At 46.2% G+C, this 17,281-nt stretch overlaps 1 protein-coding gene across 3 annotated transcripts in view; it reads right to left on the bottom strand.

Annotated features, from left to right (window-relative positions):
• AGPAT5 (1-acylglycerol-3-phosphate O-acyltransferase 5) overlaps positions 1-17,281 on the bottom strand; it is a 100,635-nt gene that overhangs the window by 59,890 nt on the left and 23,464 nt on the right. For all 3 annotated transcript variants that reach the window (XM_068281356.1, XM_068281357.1, XM_068281358.1), the window contains exon 2: positions 1,789-1,855. In XM_068281356.1, coding sequence (XP_068137457.1) covers positions 1,789-1,855 — 67 coding nt within the window. The remainder of the gene's footprint in view (positions 1-1,788; positions 1,856-17,281) is intronic.

Genomic DNA, 17,281 nt, shown 5'->3' with positions numbered 1-17,281 from the left:
TAATCACTGCCTTGATGTGAATGGGCTATTCTTGGTCTAGGAAATGCCCATGGATCCGTTTACAGAAAGGAGTAGCTTCATAGCTCTGGCACACGCAATGGAGAGGTTTTAAATTGTGCCAGTGTCATGCAGGGCTCAAAACTCAGCTACCGTAGAACATAGTGCGACCTACAGAACAATTTGAACAGAAACTGAGAATTTCATCTGAGAAAGTACCCTGATTAAGCTCCATTCTCACCTATTACACTGACACAAATGCACAGCATGAAGAGAGATCTAATTCCCTTGCAGGAAGCTTGGAACTGGGGAAGTAAAGTCAGTGGGACCTCAGTGCTACCAACAACAGGAGAAGGCTGAATCTAATGAAAGAAGGGCTTCGGTTACCCCACTTAGGGCCATTTCTCCACCTAAGAAAGGAGGGGCTATGCTCATCCTGCTTAAGGACCAGGATTTTAAATGGAATAGCAGGTGCTGAGGGGAGCAGTCAAATGTACATATAAACAATCATGAACCCTCTGCACCCATGAGGCTGTAGCTCTCCTGTCCCCTGTGCCAGTACAGCCCATTTATCAAATGGTGTAAGTAGTGCAGCTTGTTGCTCTGGGGAAATTTTAGACTGACTTATGTGCATGTGTAGAATGGTTGCATCTGACAGGCCTCAGCAGGAATCCCAGGTTATGAGCATAAAATGTTGGCTTGCATGCTGACTGGTATAGGTAGAGTAGGGACCCTTACCGTTAACGGGATACCTCACCGCTATTGTAAGAGTAATACATGCATGCTATCCATTTTGGAACCCAACATCCCCTTTCTTGAATTGCATAATTTTAAAACCTATTTGTTTTTAAAGCGGATCCGAGATGAAAAACTAACTATAACAAGTAACTTGTCTATATAGCTTATCTAAAGTTTAGATAGTTTACACAGCATATCTAGCTGCACAAGTTTAAAAGTGTATGATTATTTATTCCTGTGATACAAGGGCAGCCATGTTCTGTTTGTCCTATTGTCACAGGCTAAGGGCTGGAGATGCTATCCGCTTTCTTGTGTGTAAATTCAGTCCCCTCTCCTCCTCCCCTCTGCCTTTGAAATAAATGGCTAGTGCCCCCCCCCCCCCTTCCTGCCCAGACAGCTCCTGTAAGCCCTTGCTATTGTCTGAAAATGCCTTGGCACTCTAAAAAGCTGTGGGCGAGGCTTGTTTAGTTTATAGGGAATTAAAGTATTAAAACAAAAAAGTATTTGGCTTGAGGAATGCCCTATGAACTATAGGAAAGGGACACCATTATGCAATGAGTAAAAGTTTATCCACTTTAATGCTGCTAGTGTTCCAGCTTCATGTGTGTCATGGGTGCAGAGGGTTCATGATTGTTTATATGCCATTTCTCCATCTGTCTACTTCTGCATGCTAACGAGTCACAGACAGCTGAATGCAGCTGCGGGTCGTTGTACAACACTGCACCCCATTTACGAATATCTAAGCAGGTAACTATTGCACACTACATAGTACATGTCATATTTTTCAACATTGAGGGTAATTATCAGCCATTGGCCCAAGCCGCCTTTATGGACTGCTCTATTCAGTTGCATATCCAACAACCAAGAGGCAAGCAATCTGTTTGAGCTAGTCCTAAACGTTTCATTTAGAAATTCAGGTAAAGATCTTGTCTTGTAAGAGTACCAGTAAAAAGGAAATCTACTCTCAATGTGCTACACAGCAGTCCCACTACCTTTGATTCTGGAGATATGCAATGGTATCGGAACATATTACACACCATAGAATATACTTACCAGTACACTGATGATTGGATATGTATAAAATATTCTCCTTCTTTGGCAATTCTCCATACAACATTATCTATGGTAAATTAAAAAAAAAAATCTCATGTTATTCAACAAGTATTATGGACCCACAACTAGGCAGCACTAAGGAGTCAAGTATTTTAGGGGGATTTTCAGCTTAGATCATCAATGCATCATTAATCTTAAAGTAAACTTACACTGCATGCATGCGGCCCCTGCCGGCTAAGCATATGCTTAATCAGCTTCTTACCTTAAAGAGAACCTGTACTGAGTAAAATTATTTAAAATAAACACGAGGTAACGTCAAATGAACATTACAAAGTTACCTTGCCATCAGTTCCTCTCAGAAGCTCACCATTTTCTTCTGACAATAATCCCTTCCAGTTCTGACAATATTTTGTCAGAACTGAAATTTATCAGTTGCTGTCAGTTATATATCAGTTGCTGTCAGTTACAGCTGAGAGGAGAACTGATGTGTCCATGTTTCCCTATGGCTCAAGTGAGCGATGTAACTGTGTGCTGACCAGGAAGCTGTTATGGGGTAATGGCCATTTTCAAAATGGAGGACGGAGAATTCCATTGATCACAGTGGACAAACAGGATGCAGGAGAGGAACAATAGATCGAGGAGTATACTATACAGGAGGCATGTATGACTTGTGTATGTTTATTTTGACTTTTCATTTTCAGTTCAGGTTTTCTTTAAAGAGGAGCTGTTAGGTATAGGGTCTCAGAGAAAATAAACACATATATCAGTAGCTAAAGATTGGCTGTACTTACATTACATATGCATTTCACTGTCCACGTTTGGATTTCACAGAATTTGTATATAGTATATGCAGAGAATGATGCTCCTGACAGCTCATGGCAGGTTCCATGTTTGTGAAGCCAAATGTGTCGTCATGTCCTGCCTGCTTCTGATCACAGAACAGCTCATACTGAATAACACTAGTTTGCAGTGAATATTAATGAGCCATGTGGCTAGGAACAATAGCGGACTCCTGCAGTGTACGCTGCCCCGAGATTTATCTGTGCTGTGGCTGGACTGAGTTTTAGAAGCTGCTGAAACTTGATCCCGTCTTCTCCTTAGCAGCCGAGGGGAGGGCCCCAGAATGCTTTGCAGTATGTTATGCGGCTTGCGGCTTGCTTAGGTCTAAGCATTGCTGATAAGCATACATCAAAGGTAAGAGAGATCTTTATCTTCAGTAATGTCTTTTTGGCTTCCTTCTAAACTGTTTAACACAGGAGACTAGAGGTTTAAATTAGCTTCTGCAGCCTGACAGTTACTCTTTAAGGAATCAGCTGTATACTGATTCCTAATCACCGCCGCGGCCCCTGCCGCCCGTCTCAGACTTCAGATCACGCGGGACGCCAGCGCGTGACTACTTCCGGTTCAACCGGAAGTGAACTCTCTCCAATGCACGCACCTGCGCGCATAAAGTTGCTGCCTCCAATGGAGAAGCCTCCTCCACGCTGCAGGGCTCCGACTGTTCACTGAACAGCGCTGCTTGGAGCCCTGGAAAACGCTGCCCCTGCCGCCTGACATGGATGGTACTCCTGGAGACCTCTCCCATGCATCCCGTCCGGGACAGGAAACTAAACTGAGGTACTGTGGCAGGTGTAGTATCTTATATGTGGCTGCCTATTGCTTATGCAAATTCTTCTTTTAACAGTTTTCTGTCCACAGTGGGGAGGGAGACAAGTCTCATCCAGGGGTGCTGTCCGAAATGACGTTCTGGGAAAACATGGATTTTGTACATAAATTGGAGCGTTCACTTGTGGTTAGTTGTTGGCTTAATTAAACAAGCAAAAGGCGAGCAAGCATATTAATGCACAAAATATGCAAATAAATACACAAGTGTGTTTAGTAGGGAGGGAAGGCAAGGTCCTCGACCTATTAAATGACTATCTTAGATAAAAAGGAGAAAAGGGCACCTCCCTGAATACAACAAAATAATGAGGCCTGAGCAAGGAGACTGATGCATGAAACCAAGAGTAAATACAAAACTTCACTTTATTAATGCCGATATCAAAAAGAAATTTAAAAACAGTTAAAAGCAGGGCAACACCATACCCAGTCCAAAAAGCCCCTTATATGTTAAAATAATCATAATCGTAAGCCCACCTGAGTGAATATCTAGACTGCACAATATTATATTACATATGAGAGATTATCAAAACTTGCGTGTGTCTGATGTGGGTCAACAGGACGGTATGAGAAATCGTTGAATTCAATTTTGAATATGTTAGAACTGTGACACCACATAGAAAGACGCTGTTGTAAAAGACAATGCAGTTATAACAATAAGTCTCCTATCTTATGCATACATGGTAAGTGCAATGCAAAACTGCTTGTGAGAACAATAAGACCTCATGGAGGATAGATAATGGTGTTTGATGCAAACAATGTATTATGGAGAAACAAGTGCTGTAAAGGATCAAGTATAACATAAGTGATGGGTGAAAAAGTGAGACATAGTGAAAAAAGCGGAAGACCAGGAGAAAAGCGGCAAGGCTTACCAAGTAAAAAGGTGTGACTGGACTGGGGACGGCTGCATGGGCGCTCCTGCGCCCGTCCCGACTAGTTCCGCCGAAGCTGCTGGGGGACTGTCTTTTACAACAGCGTCTTTCTATGTGGTGTCACAGTTCTAACATATTCAAAATTGAATTCAACGATTTCTCATACCGTCCTGTTGACCCACATCAGACACACGCAAGTTTTGATAATCTCTCATATGTAATATAATATTGTGCAGTCTAGATATTCACTCAGGTGGGCTTACGATTATGATTATTTTAACATATAAGGGGCTTTTTGGACTGGGTATGGTGTTGCCCTGCTTTTAACTGTTTTTAAATTTCTTTTTGATATCGGCATTAATAAAGTGAAGTTTTGTATTTACTCTTGGTTTCATGCATCAGTCTCCTTGCTCAGGCCTCATTATTTTGTTGTATTCAGGGAGGTGCCCTTTTCTCCTTTTTATCTAAGATAGTTGTTGGCTTAAAGCGGACACAAATTAAAAATACAAGATTTCAGAAATAAAATCTATTTTCTAAATTAGAATAATAAATAGCAGCCTTTTTTCAGCTAGATGATGACAAATATAAAATATTTTACATTTATTGGAGGAACCCCTCCCTTCCTTTCAAATTGCCGGGATTTTTCCGGCAAACTGGTGGAGTAGATGGTGTCTGGCAATGGAGGAATTGCTAATGGCTGCCCCCAGTATAATCCTAGCTATGAAAAGAGAAGGGTGAAAAGCATGCACTGAAATGCTCATAGGCTTGAAGGAGTGTTTATTTATCTTTTTATGTGTCAGAGTGGTGCAACAAAATATTTTGAATTAAAAAAATGTTTGGTTTGGGTCCGCTTTAAGCCATTTACTGTCAAACAACTGTGTTAACTTTTTTTAAACTCATCACTACACAAGCAACTCAAATTACACTGATCAAAAGTTTACAGCCCCTGGGGATTTGGGCCAATAACTTGACACAAACTGGTTTTAATGGCTGATAAAGGTAACCAACCATGTTCATCAGTGATCTATTTGCTTGTAATTAGTGGGTGTGAATAAAAGGTCAATGAGTTTCTGGACTCCTGACAGATCCTTGCATCTTCCAGTGCTGTACTGATGTTTTTAGGATTCCAAATCATGGGAAAAGCAAGAGAAATGTCAAAGGATCTGTTGGAAAAATAGTGGAAATAGTATAAAACAGGAAAGGGATACAATAAAATATCCAAGGAATTGAGAATGCCGATCAACAGTGTTCAAACTAAGGGCCAGTTCACATGGACACTTGGCGGTGTCCTCCGGCCTTCCATTCTGCATTGTCACATTCGGGGGAAGCGCTGGGCTTTCTGCGGCGATCGTCGGTATCCCGTTGCAATCAGTGTTTTTCTGTCCCCACAAGGGAACATGACGTGGCGGTGAATCGACCCTAAAAGCCGAATGAGGCTTCCAGTGTCGCCTGAAACGACATGGTAAATTGGGATCGGAAAGCCACGTTTGCGCAGTTGACGGTAACCGCGCCCCGTTAAACGTTCCCATTCCCTTGAATGGGAACGTTTAACCGATGAGTCCCAGACGCTTGCCAAGCGTCCATGTGAACCAGCCCTAATTTAAAAAGTGGCAAAGTATGGGTTCCCGTTGAAACCAAACCACACTGTGCAAACACTAAATAATTTATACATAATTATTGTAAACATGGAGCCATTTTTTTATTACATTATATTCACTGGAGTTCCTCTTTAAGACAGTGGTAGATTACCGCTGATGCAGTGAACAAATCAACTACAGATTTTTACACAGGGGTGGGAGTTTTGCGCACACATTACACTGCATTGTGAGATAAAAGGGGAATAGAGCCCTGGCCAAAAGGCCTTTCAGTCTAAAGGTTAAGGAATAGGAAGGTAGGTAAAGAGAAGCAGTGTATGATGTGGTAAAAATGGTGGTCAGTGGCCTAGGTAAGAGTATGCTTGCCTGAAGAGGTGAGTTTTCAGATTTTGCATAAAAAGCGTAAAGGCTTGTTCACACCTAAAGAGTCATTGGCTACAGCAAAATAAAGTGAAGGCTCTGGAGTGGCCATCTCAGCAGTGATGAGCAAATCCGATCCGGATGCTACTCGGATAGTAGCTATCCGGATTTCTCCCAGTAATGCATTGCGGCCTGGGCGGGAGGTTTTATCCTTACCCATCATGACTTCTTCGTCCGTCCTTCGGCGCCTCCCACGATGCGCTCCACTCCGGCGTCACGTTACTAAAAAACACTTCCTCCTTCCGGGTTGGAGGAAGAAGTGTGTAGTCACGTGACGCCAGAGTGGAACGCATCGTGGGAGGCGCCGAAGGACGGACGAAGAAGACGTCATGATGGGTAAGGATTAAACCCCCCGCCCAGGCCGCAATGCATTACTGGGAGAAATCCGGATAGCTACTATCCGAGTAGCATCCGGATCGGATTTGCTCATCACTGCATCTCAGTCTTCTGACCTCAATATCATTGAGCCACTCTGGGGAGACCACAAATGTGCAGTTCATGCAAGACAGCCCAAGAATTTACAGGAACTGGAGGCTTTTTGCCGGGAAGAGTGGGCAGCTTTATTGTCTGAGAAGATAAACAGCCTTACCCACAACTTCAAACTTTTGATCAGGGTAATTTGGGTAAATTTGTGTAGCAGGTAGAAAAAAAAAGTATTGTAAAAGCAACTCCTTTTAATGGTTAACTTAAAATTTTGAAAACAAATTTTTAAAAAATTGCCACCGCCGCACCCCCCCTCGTGGGCGGGGGCGCTCTGGGGGGCCGCCGAGCTGGAGGGGTAGCTGGCAGGACGGGGGTATTGGGCTTAGCAGGGGGGGGGGGGGGGGGGGGGTCGGCCAGCGTTGCAGGAAGTGCCATCAGTGGAGCGCACGCTGGAACGAGGAAGAGGCGAGTCCTCCCCGCCCGTGCCTCTTACGAGTAGCGGCTGCTTCTATTTAAGGCTGGAGGGGAGCGCAGATTGAGGGACCCAGGCGAGGGAGGGGGGGGGGTCCGACCCCCCTCCCTGCCAGCTACCCCTCCAGCTCGGCGGCAGGCTCCCCGCACCCACGGACGGACGGGTGCCGCCCCTGGAAATTTGCCGCCTGAGGCAAAAGTTTCACCCCGCCTCATGAGCGGGCCGGCCCTGGCCGCGAGTGAAGTATCACTTCCACAATACTTCACAGAAGCAGGACCACTCGCAGTTAATGTTACGCGCATTGCTAAGGAAGCAATGGTGTAACTAAGGAAGGCACAGTCCTTACATGGCAGTGAGCGCTGCTATGCAAGACTTGCATAGCGCGCACCACTGCTCATTAAGCTGCCCTATATGTCCAAATCCAGAGTTGTCCCAAAGTAAATACCTTATTTGTATTTCACTATTTACAACACATGGCTTGACTCAGAAACAACCTCCCGAAGCAGATGCGTGCTCTAACACCAAGTTTTAACCCTAACAAGTCTGGCTCTGCAAATCTGGCTCAATTGGCTATTCATGAGGCAATGCTCATGCAAATATGCATTTGCTTTTGCACGCCAAACTATGCAGGGTCAAAAAACGAATACCGCAAAGCGGTCGCCCTGCGGGAATTAGTTCATGCCACATTAGCACTATCCAGGAGCACCATGGGGAGGCTTCCCAATGCCCCCATACAACCGGGGGACTGCGGGGTCCCAGGCACTCACCGCCTGGGAACCACAGTAGCACCCCGGAGGGAGGGCTGGGTGGCGCAGGCGACCCCCCCCAAGCGTGGCCAATATTAAAAACAGGCACTTACCTTAACGTCCATTGCAAAACAACCTCCCGAAACAGAACCTGTTTCTAAGTAGGGGCCTGCCTAGAAATATATTTTGAAACTGAGGATGCCTTGCTAAAGGTAATATAAGTTCTGCGGAAGATGTCTGTATTATACAGTTGTGCTTATAAGTTTATATAGCCTAGCATAATTTGATTTGTGAATCATTTTAACTAAAGAATATGAATAAAACAAACTTTCATTTCACTCATGGTTAGTGGTTGAAGCCATTTGTTGTCAAACAACTGTTTACTCTTTTTAAAGTCATTGGGAATCAAAATTTAAAAAAATAAGGGCCAGATACTTACCTAAGGAGAAGGAAGGCTCTGGGTCCTATTGAGCCTTTTCCCTCCTTAGCCAGTCCCCATTGAAGCGCTGGCTGCCTGGGAGCAGTATTCAACCAATTTTATCAAATGCTGCTCTCTGCTCCCAAAAGGAGGCTTCAGAAGTCTTCAGGAGCCCGAGTGCTCCTGAAGATGGGCTGCTCTGTACTGCGCATGCGCGAGCCAACTTGCGCGTGCGCAGTATGGAGCCTTCTGAAGGACTCAGTTTCCAAAGACTTCGAAAGTCCCCCGATCCGGGGGATTCAAACCGGGGAGCTGCTGCAATGAGGGGATCGAGAGAGGAAAGGGAAAGCTCTATGGGATCCAGAGCCTTCCCTCTCTTTAGGTAAGTATCTGTGTTTTTTTTTTTTTTGTTTTTTTGTGTGTGTGATTCCAATTGACTTTAAATCATCATCTCTACACAAACTGCTACTTTATTGTTATAAATCACCTTTTGCACCAGCAAACTCATCAGCAGGAGTTTGCAAACATGACTCCTCACACAGCAAGCAGGAGATAGACTTTTCTCAGGCTTCTTCAATGTTTACAGAGTTTATTCAGGAAACAGGTATACAGATAGATACAGTTCATCATATCCTAGCAAGCAAAGCAGATCTTCATGTTTCTTGGCGTTACAGCTCTTCCCTAACTCCCTGCGGAAGTTAGTCAGGTATTCTTATATCTACTCTATGTTACACTAGACTACCTATGTACAGCATACATCATATCGGATTACAGAAAGGAATGAACATACTTAGAGGTCCCAGTCAGTATTGAAGCATAGCAGGAATCAGAGAGCTCCCTTTGTCAGCTCGTCCGGCTATTAATACCGACTAGGAAAGAGTTAAATGTGATCTCATCTTCGCCACGACTATTGACTGAGCCCCCTCGTGGTGTCATAATACACACCTACTCGATTAATATTCAATGAGGCTTCTGCCCCACTTACAAGGAATTTGGTGTTTAGTAAATATGGCTGATGTTTACTGTTCTAGTGGTGTACATGCACAGGTCAGGGAGACCTGTGGCCTTGTCCATAGAACAGCTTCTTGGTATGTTCTGGTTCTGCTCACAGTAGGATGCAGGTTATAGCTACAGCTGAGATAATGGGTGAAGTGCTACGGTACTCTGGCGTGTTCTTTTCGGGCAGCATGTTTTTTCCCCTGTCCATAGGGGTGTTTCTGAGATGTTCTGCAAGATAGTCCCTGTCAGTGCTGCTAAAAGGTTAAATGTTCACAGCACGCTCTAGTAGTTCTGAGCCATGTCTGAGATAAGCAGATGTTTGTGTAGAGAGAGAGATTCCTCATCACTGGGGTTCCTTAGGTCTGATAGCATTTAGGATTACAGCTGTGACGGGGTTTGTCTCAAGTTATGATGCTTTGTGTAACTATGCATAAAATGTTTGTTCTGTTTGAGTTGTTTTTTTTCTACAGGTGCATAGGATTAAGAGGTTGCTATGGGGGACTGACATAGCAGCCATCTTGGCTGGCATGTCATGACTCAACATGGCGTCGCAATTCTGAGAAAGCCACTCCCATCTTCATGATGCATCAGGAGGGGAGGGGGCGGGAAGCGCCCACTGATAGGCACGCCCCGATGGCGTGGGGGAGGATGTGCTGGGGGGGGGGGGGGGATTCCACGTCCCACGTCACAGCTGTGCACAAGGCGCCGTGCACGGAAGCAGCTGGTGGGAGGGGGGTCCAGAGTGGGGACAGAAGAGAGATTCTACTGAGTTTCTCGGCTTCCAGATGATTTCCTCAGAAGAAGTCTGGGCACAGGGAGTGTCCGCATACGTGAGCCAAGCAAGTTGCAGGCTCACGGATAGGAAGTGTTTCCCAGCTAGGAAAACACGTATAAGTCAGATAGTCCCTAGGGAGTGATTTGCAAGTGCAAGTGCTGCGCAGATCATGGAAGTATCTGTATGGGGTTGCTTATGGGATTATTCCTTTAAGTGAGGCACCTTAAAGTGCGGTGCAGCATGTGTTCCCCATAGAGATAGGGGGACAGTGCATAGTTGGAGAGGGGGAAAGGAAAAGAGAGAAAGAAAGGAGTTGACCAATCCAGGTGTACTCACTGCAACTGCAGAGTGTTTGCTTCGGGGGTTTTTTGTGTCAGGGACAGGACCAGAGATTGACAAAGATGTCATTGCTGGGCTGTTAGCGTGTTTTTCCTCGCCCACCGATTGGTCAAAAATATATTTTTTCCTTTCTTTCTCTTCTTTTCTCCAGCTCTGATTCAGTTTAGCACAGAACAGAACTGGAAGCAGTTCAAGGGGCAATTATAGGGATGCAGCAATTGCCATTTACAGAGTGACAGTGTATCAGTACAGTGTTTGCCATTTGACTACCTACCAAGGGGGCATTCAGGGATCTGCATACAGGCATTTGAGGCTGGAATGCTTAGCCCTGCACCCTGTGTAGTTTAAGTGCAGAGTGCTCCTTCCTACAGGGAGGCAGCCATTTTTTTGTTGTCTGGGGGTAGTGGCACGGCAAACATTGATCAGAGGGTACAACACACAGAACTTCTAGCAGAGCTGGTATCGCAATGAGGTTCTAGATAAGTAAATGCGAAAATGAGTAAGAGCATTACAGGCTCACCTGCAAAACAACAACAGGTGTGGCATCCGTAATCTGTGCATGCGACGGCCGCGCATGTACTGATAGGGGGGGATGAGGAGGGAGCTTGCAATGAGGTGAGAGCTTCCAAAGGTGAAGTCCGCGGGAGCATATTTTACACAGGTAAGTACTTCGGATAGTACTTAGGTAGGGGAGAGAGGTTTAACTCCAATCTACCAAAAAGAGTAAACAGAGTTCATGAGAACCATAAAGCAACGAGATCAATTACGGTATATATTGATCAATTTAAAGTGTACAGAGTACAAGCCGCAGGGCGAATCCCAAATCATTAATAAGAATTGATTTGTTTGTATTTCGATTTCAGGAGTTTGGCAATATGGACTGGAGACAGTTGCAGTGCTGGCAGCAAAGATGGAGATGTCAGTCGGATAAGCGAAAGGTTCCAGATGCCAATCTGAGGTTGGAGAACAGCGAGATTCCTGAAATTGGAAAGAGACTAAAACACGAGATTCCTGAAATTGGAAAGAGACTAAAACACGAGATTCCTGAGATTGGAAAGAGACTAAAAAGTGAGATTCCTGAAATTGAAAAGAGACTAAAAAACGAGATTTCGGAGATCGGAAAGAGACTAACAAAACTGTCTGAGCAAAGCATAATGCAAAGTGCTAATGTTTTTCTTTCCCAAGGAGGTGCTTTCCTAATGAAGAGTACCGTGCTGATGGTGATCCTAGGTTGCCATTTTGTCCTAGGAGAACGAAGAGAGGACATTCTCATGAATAATAAGGGGTTAATGAGAATACAAGGCCCAAACATGTTGATGTTGGGTGACAAAGGTACTGATCTTTTCACACCTCCCTCCGCTTGGCACAGATGGACCAAGCAGGGATGGAAGGAAAGAGCACTTGTGCCAGGAGAAAACAAATTTCATGGCACAATGTGGGTGAAAGGAATGAAGGGTCAGGTGTGCGGGCAGTGGGAATTGAATGGCAGTGTAAATCCGCTATTGAATGCCACACTCCCAGAAACGATGCACCGATCCAAAGTTTTGTTAAAGGGTACATTGCAGTACAATGGGTACATGCGAAAGGTGGAGTGTGTGATTCAGGGGTACCTTGTCTTGGTTATCCAGAGTGAGATGGTTCCAGATTGGAGAGGAACGAGCAGGAGGCGTCAATTCTCCTGCCGGAGAGACGCTGGGGACATCATCACACTCTGGAACTACCAACAGAGAGTGCCTCTGAAACAACTATACACACGTAAAGGCTGGAAAGCCGAGGGGTGGTGGTTCTCGAAACAAGAAGTAAAAATCGAGATCGAGCCACATTTCCAGGTGACCGAGAGGGTGGGGAGAGCGGTCCCGGGGGAGGGAAAGCCAACACAGGGAACCCCATTCAAATTACACGGGTCACAACAGGGGACGATATTACACAGTCCATATGCAGCCACTTATCCTCATACTAGTTGGGTAAGTGAAGAGGTACTTTTAATTGAAAGATTGCAGAGAGTACAGTCTTCCCGACCTCAGGTGCATATTGTGCCTCAGGACATAATCAGGACAGTTGGGGACATATTTTGTCAGAGAGATGCTAAAAGATCCTGTACAACTGAGATTGGACAAGGAGGTATATCGATTTTTCTGGAGAAGGATCTTTTGCATGGAAGCTTCGAGATGTTTGGGTGAACAAATGGAAACGGTGCAACATTCCTTTAGGCACCGCCACTTCCTTAGTTCTCACCTCAACACGTGTCTTACACCATGACCTGAGAGGTCAACCTTTTTTGGTGCTAGACGGGGAGGTGAAACGAGTAGAGTTGTCCTCATGCGGGCAATTCTCACAGAGGTACCTGTGGTGGCCGGGGCAAGCCAAATTTAGTGAAGAAGCCTGCTGGCTCAATAACACAGAATGCGAGGCTACCATTCAAAAGATCCGCCCTGAAGCCAAACCGATAGTTCCGGTGGCTGAAGGAAAGGTTTGTTTTTTTAGCATCATGTCTAAGGACACATTCAAGGTACATGTTCATAATTGTTCCGATAAGGGGGATCTGTCAAGGGGAACATATTGGGTGAGCGGAGATCCCATATGGATCCAGTCATCCAGGTTTGATGACGTTATTTCTCAAATGGTTAAGAGAACTCTAAAATTCAAAGTTTCACGGGAAGTTCCACTCCTGAAAGAGAACACGACATGGGACAAAGGGGAACAGGGTTTGATCCAAGACGACCACACTTTGTTACAACGGTTAAACAAACAGTACACTAAGTTAGAGGTAAGATTTCACCATGATCCAGGTGATCTTAACGAGGCAGAACACAAAAATAAGCAGGTGAGTTCCAGTCTGACCTGGTGGAAAAGGTTTCCGGTGATGTTCCAGGGACACTCGGACTGGGCCTCTGCAGTTCAAAAGTTCTTCCTACACCCACTGGTTGTCTGGATGGGGATGACAACTTTAGGCATCATTATCCAGGTGAAGTTGTGTTAAAATTACGTAAAACAAATTAACCTGGTCAAGAGATTGGTGCCTCAAACAATCTCATGAACCAATATTTTTAAATTAAGGGATGTACAGGGTTACGGGTATAGGTGTAGCAGTACCGGTGATTGAGCTGATTGTATAAAGGCGCTCTTTTAGAAGGCACCTGGCACTGCTCCGTTGTGTAACAGACAAACGAGTTTCACTTTTCTGTGGTCATGCAAGTTTGTGAGTGATACGCAAGTGACGCAAATGCTGAGCATGTGGTATAGAGGGACATAGAAGTAGGGCATCCCCAGAGAGCCTGGTTACAGGAAGACCACGAGGTCTTGCCCTCTCTCCCAGGGATAACCGCCTAGAGCAGAGAAGTTGTGTGAGCACGGACATCGAAAAGTGAAACATAAAGAAACAAAACCAGGTACTGTAGGGTTCAGAAGCGGGGATCTGCAGGTCAAGACTTTTTAGGGGGGGATTGTTATAATTTAAGTAGGCCTCAGTTATTTGGACTGATTAAGTCAAAAAGGCTTGGGGAGCAGACCTGCCCTTTAAGGGGATTTTCTCTTAAGAGAGAAAATCTGCAGTTCTGTCAGCAGAACCAGAACATACCAAGAAGCTGTTCTATGGACAAGGCCACAGGTCTCCCTGAGCTGTGTATGTACACCACTAGAACAGTAAACATCAGCCATATTTACTAAACAACAAATTCCTTGTAAGTGGGGCAGAAGCCTCATTGAATATTAATCGAGTAGGTGTGTATTATGGCACCACGAGGGGGCTCAGCCAATAGTCGTGGCGAAGATGAGATCACATTTAACTCTTTCCTAGTCGGTATTAATAGCCGGACGAGCTGACAAAGGGAGCTCTCTGATTCCTGCTATGCTTCAATACTGACTGGGACCTCTAAGTATGTTCATTCCTTTCTGTAACCTGATATGATGTATGCTGTACATAGGTAGTCTAGTGTAACATAGAGTAGATATAAGAATACCTGCGTAACTTCCGCAGGGAGTTAGGCAAGAGCTGTAACGCCAAGAAACATGAAGATCTGCTTTGCTTGCTAGGATGTGATGACCTGTATCTATCTGTAAACCTGTTTCCTGAATAAACTCTGTAAACATTGAAGAAGCCTGAGAAAAGTCTATCTCCTGCTTGCTGTGTGAGGAGTCGTGTTTGCAAACTCTTGCTGATGAGTTTGCTGGTGCCGGAGCAAAAGGTGATTTATAACAATAAAGTAGCAGTTTGTGTAGAGATGATGATTTAAAGTCAATTGGAATCACACACACACAAAAAAAAAAAAAAAAAAAAAAAAGATACTTACCTAAAGAGAGGGAAGGCTCTGGATCCCATAGAGCTTTCCCTTTCCTCTCTCGATCCCCTCATTGCAGCAGCTCCCCGGTTTGAATCCCCCGGATCGGGGGACTTTCGAAGTCTTTGGAAACTGAGTCCTTCAGAAGGCTCCATACTGCGCACGCGCAAGTTGGCTCGCGCATGCGCAGTACAGAGCAGCCCGTCTTCAGGAGCACTCGGGCTCCTGAAGACTTCTGAAGCCTCCTTTTGGGAGCAGAGAGCAGCATTTGATAAAATTGGTTGAATACTGCTCCCAGGGAGCCAGCGCTTCAATGGGGACTGGCTAAGGAGGGAAAAGGCTCAATAGGACCCAGAGCCTTCCTTCTCCTTAGGCTACTGTGGTTCCCAGGCGGTGAGAGTGCCTGGGACCCCGCGGTCCCCCGGTTGTATGGGGGCATTGGGAAGCCTCCCCCTGGTGCTCCTGGATAGCGCTAATGTGGCATGAACTAATTCCCGCAGGGCGACCGCTTTGCGGTATTCGTTTTTTGACCCTGCATAGTTTGGCGTGCGAAAGCAAATGCATATTTGCATGAGCATTGCCTCATGAATAGCCAATTGAGCCAGATTTGCAGAGCCAGACTTGTTAGGGTTAAAACTTGGTGTTAGAGCACGCATACATTTTCCTCAGGTAAGCATCTGTTTCGGGAGGTTGTTTCTGAGTCAAGCCATGTGTTGTAAATAGTGAAATACAAATATGGGATTTACTTTGGGACAACTCTGGATTTGGACATATAGGGCAGCTTAATGAGCAGTGGTGCGCGCTATGCAAGTCTTGCATAGCAGCGCTCACTGCCATGTAAGGACTGTGCCTTCCTTAGTTACACCATTGCTTCCTTAGCAATGCGCGTAACATTAACTGCGAGTGGTCCTGCTTCTGTGAAGTATTGTGGAAGTGATACTTCACTCGCGGCCAGGGCCGGCCCGCTCATGAGGCGGGGTGAAACTTTTGCCTCAGGCGGCAAATTTCCAGGGGCGGCACCCGTCCGTCCGTGGGTGCGGGGAGCCTGCCGCCGAGCTGGAGGGGTAGCTGGCAGGACGGGGGTATTGGGCCTAGCGGCGGGGAGGGGGGTCCGACCCTCGCCTGGGTCCCCCGATCTGCGCTCCCCTCCAGCCTTAAATAGAAGCAGCCGCTACTCGTAAGAGGCACAGGCGGGGAGGACTCACCTCTTCCTCGTTCCAGCGTGCGCTCCACTGACGTCACTTCCTGCAACGCTGCAGGAAGTGACGTCAGTGGAGCGCACGCTGGGAAGAGGTGAGTCCTCCCCGCCCGTGCCTCTTACAAATAGCGGCTGCTTCTATTTAAGGCTGGAGAGGAGCGCAGATCGGGGGACCCAGGCGAGGGTCGGACCCCCCTCCCCGCCGCTAGGCCCAATACCCCTGTCCTGCCAGCTACCCCTCCAGCTCGGCGGCCCCCCAGAGTGCCCCCCTGGTGGGGAGGAGGGGGTGGTGGCAATTTTTTCAAAATTTGCCTCAGGCGGCAAAAAGTCTAGGGCCGGCCCTGCTCGCGGCCGCTAATGTATTAATTTACATAACAATGACCACCCACAGTTAATGTTAAGCACATTGCCAAGGAAGCAATGCGCATAACTAAGGAAGGCACACTCCTCACATGGCAGCGTGCTCTGCTATGTAAGGCATGCTTAGCACTCACTACTGCTCATTAAGCTGCGCTGCTTTAGCATTAATCAATGTTATTGTAGTTATTTTCACTGTGATTTTAATTGTTTTGTTTTTTCTAACCTGCTGCAAAAGTTTATACAATGCTGTGACATGTAAAAACAAAAATATGTAATACCTAAACAGTACTGTATAATTTGTACATAGAGAGATCTTTCTTTGTATGCATGAAACGTTGTTGTCCTCGGGTCACTTGTCAGTAGGGGACTGTCTGTACTTGTAAAGCAGCATTCTATGCATACTATGAAGACAGCTGGTGGATTTACTAAGGGATTCTGGGTTGGAAGTCAAATCACAGGCAATTCTGAAAATCTAGTCTTGAATTGTGTATACGGTATGTATATAAAACAACACACAATTAACCTTTTCGGGACCAGCCGCCTACCCCCCCTTAAGGACCAAGGCATTTTGCGCGGGAGGGGGGTGCGCGCGTTGGGGGGGGGGGGTAGGCGGCCGGATCGCGTGTGTGGCTGGCTGAATTGGTGTCCCCCAATGGTGGCCAGTGCCCCCCCTTCTGCCAGCAGCCTTCACTTACCTTCCAGGCTCCAGCGATGAGCCGCACGGGACCCTCTTCTCCGGCCGGCATCTCCGTTCTGTCTGACGATCAGTTCCGGGTCGGGCTTGATGACGTCATCAAGCCGGGACCCGGCACTGACGTCAGATGGAGCGGAGATGCCGGCCGGAGGGGGGTGCCGATCGTCGCTCGAACGGCAGGGAGGTGAGTGGATCCTCTTCTTTTCCTCCCTGCCGCCGCAGCTGTCAAACTGATCACTACGATCC

This window comes from Hyperolius riggenbachi, chromosome 4 (genome assembly GCF_040937935.1).
Source record: "Hyperolius riggenbachi isolate aHypRig1 chromosome 4, aHypRig1.pri, whole genome shotgun sequence".
Classification (NCBI taxonomy): Eukaryota; Metazoa; Chordata; class Amphibia; order Anura; family Hyperoliidae; genus Hyperolius; species Hyperolius riggenbachi.
Note: the sequence above shows the minus strand (reverse complement) of the source record. Positions and strands in the feature narration are given on the sequence as shown.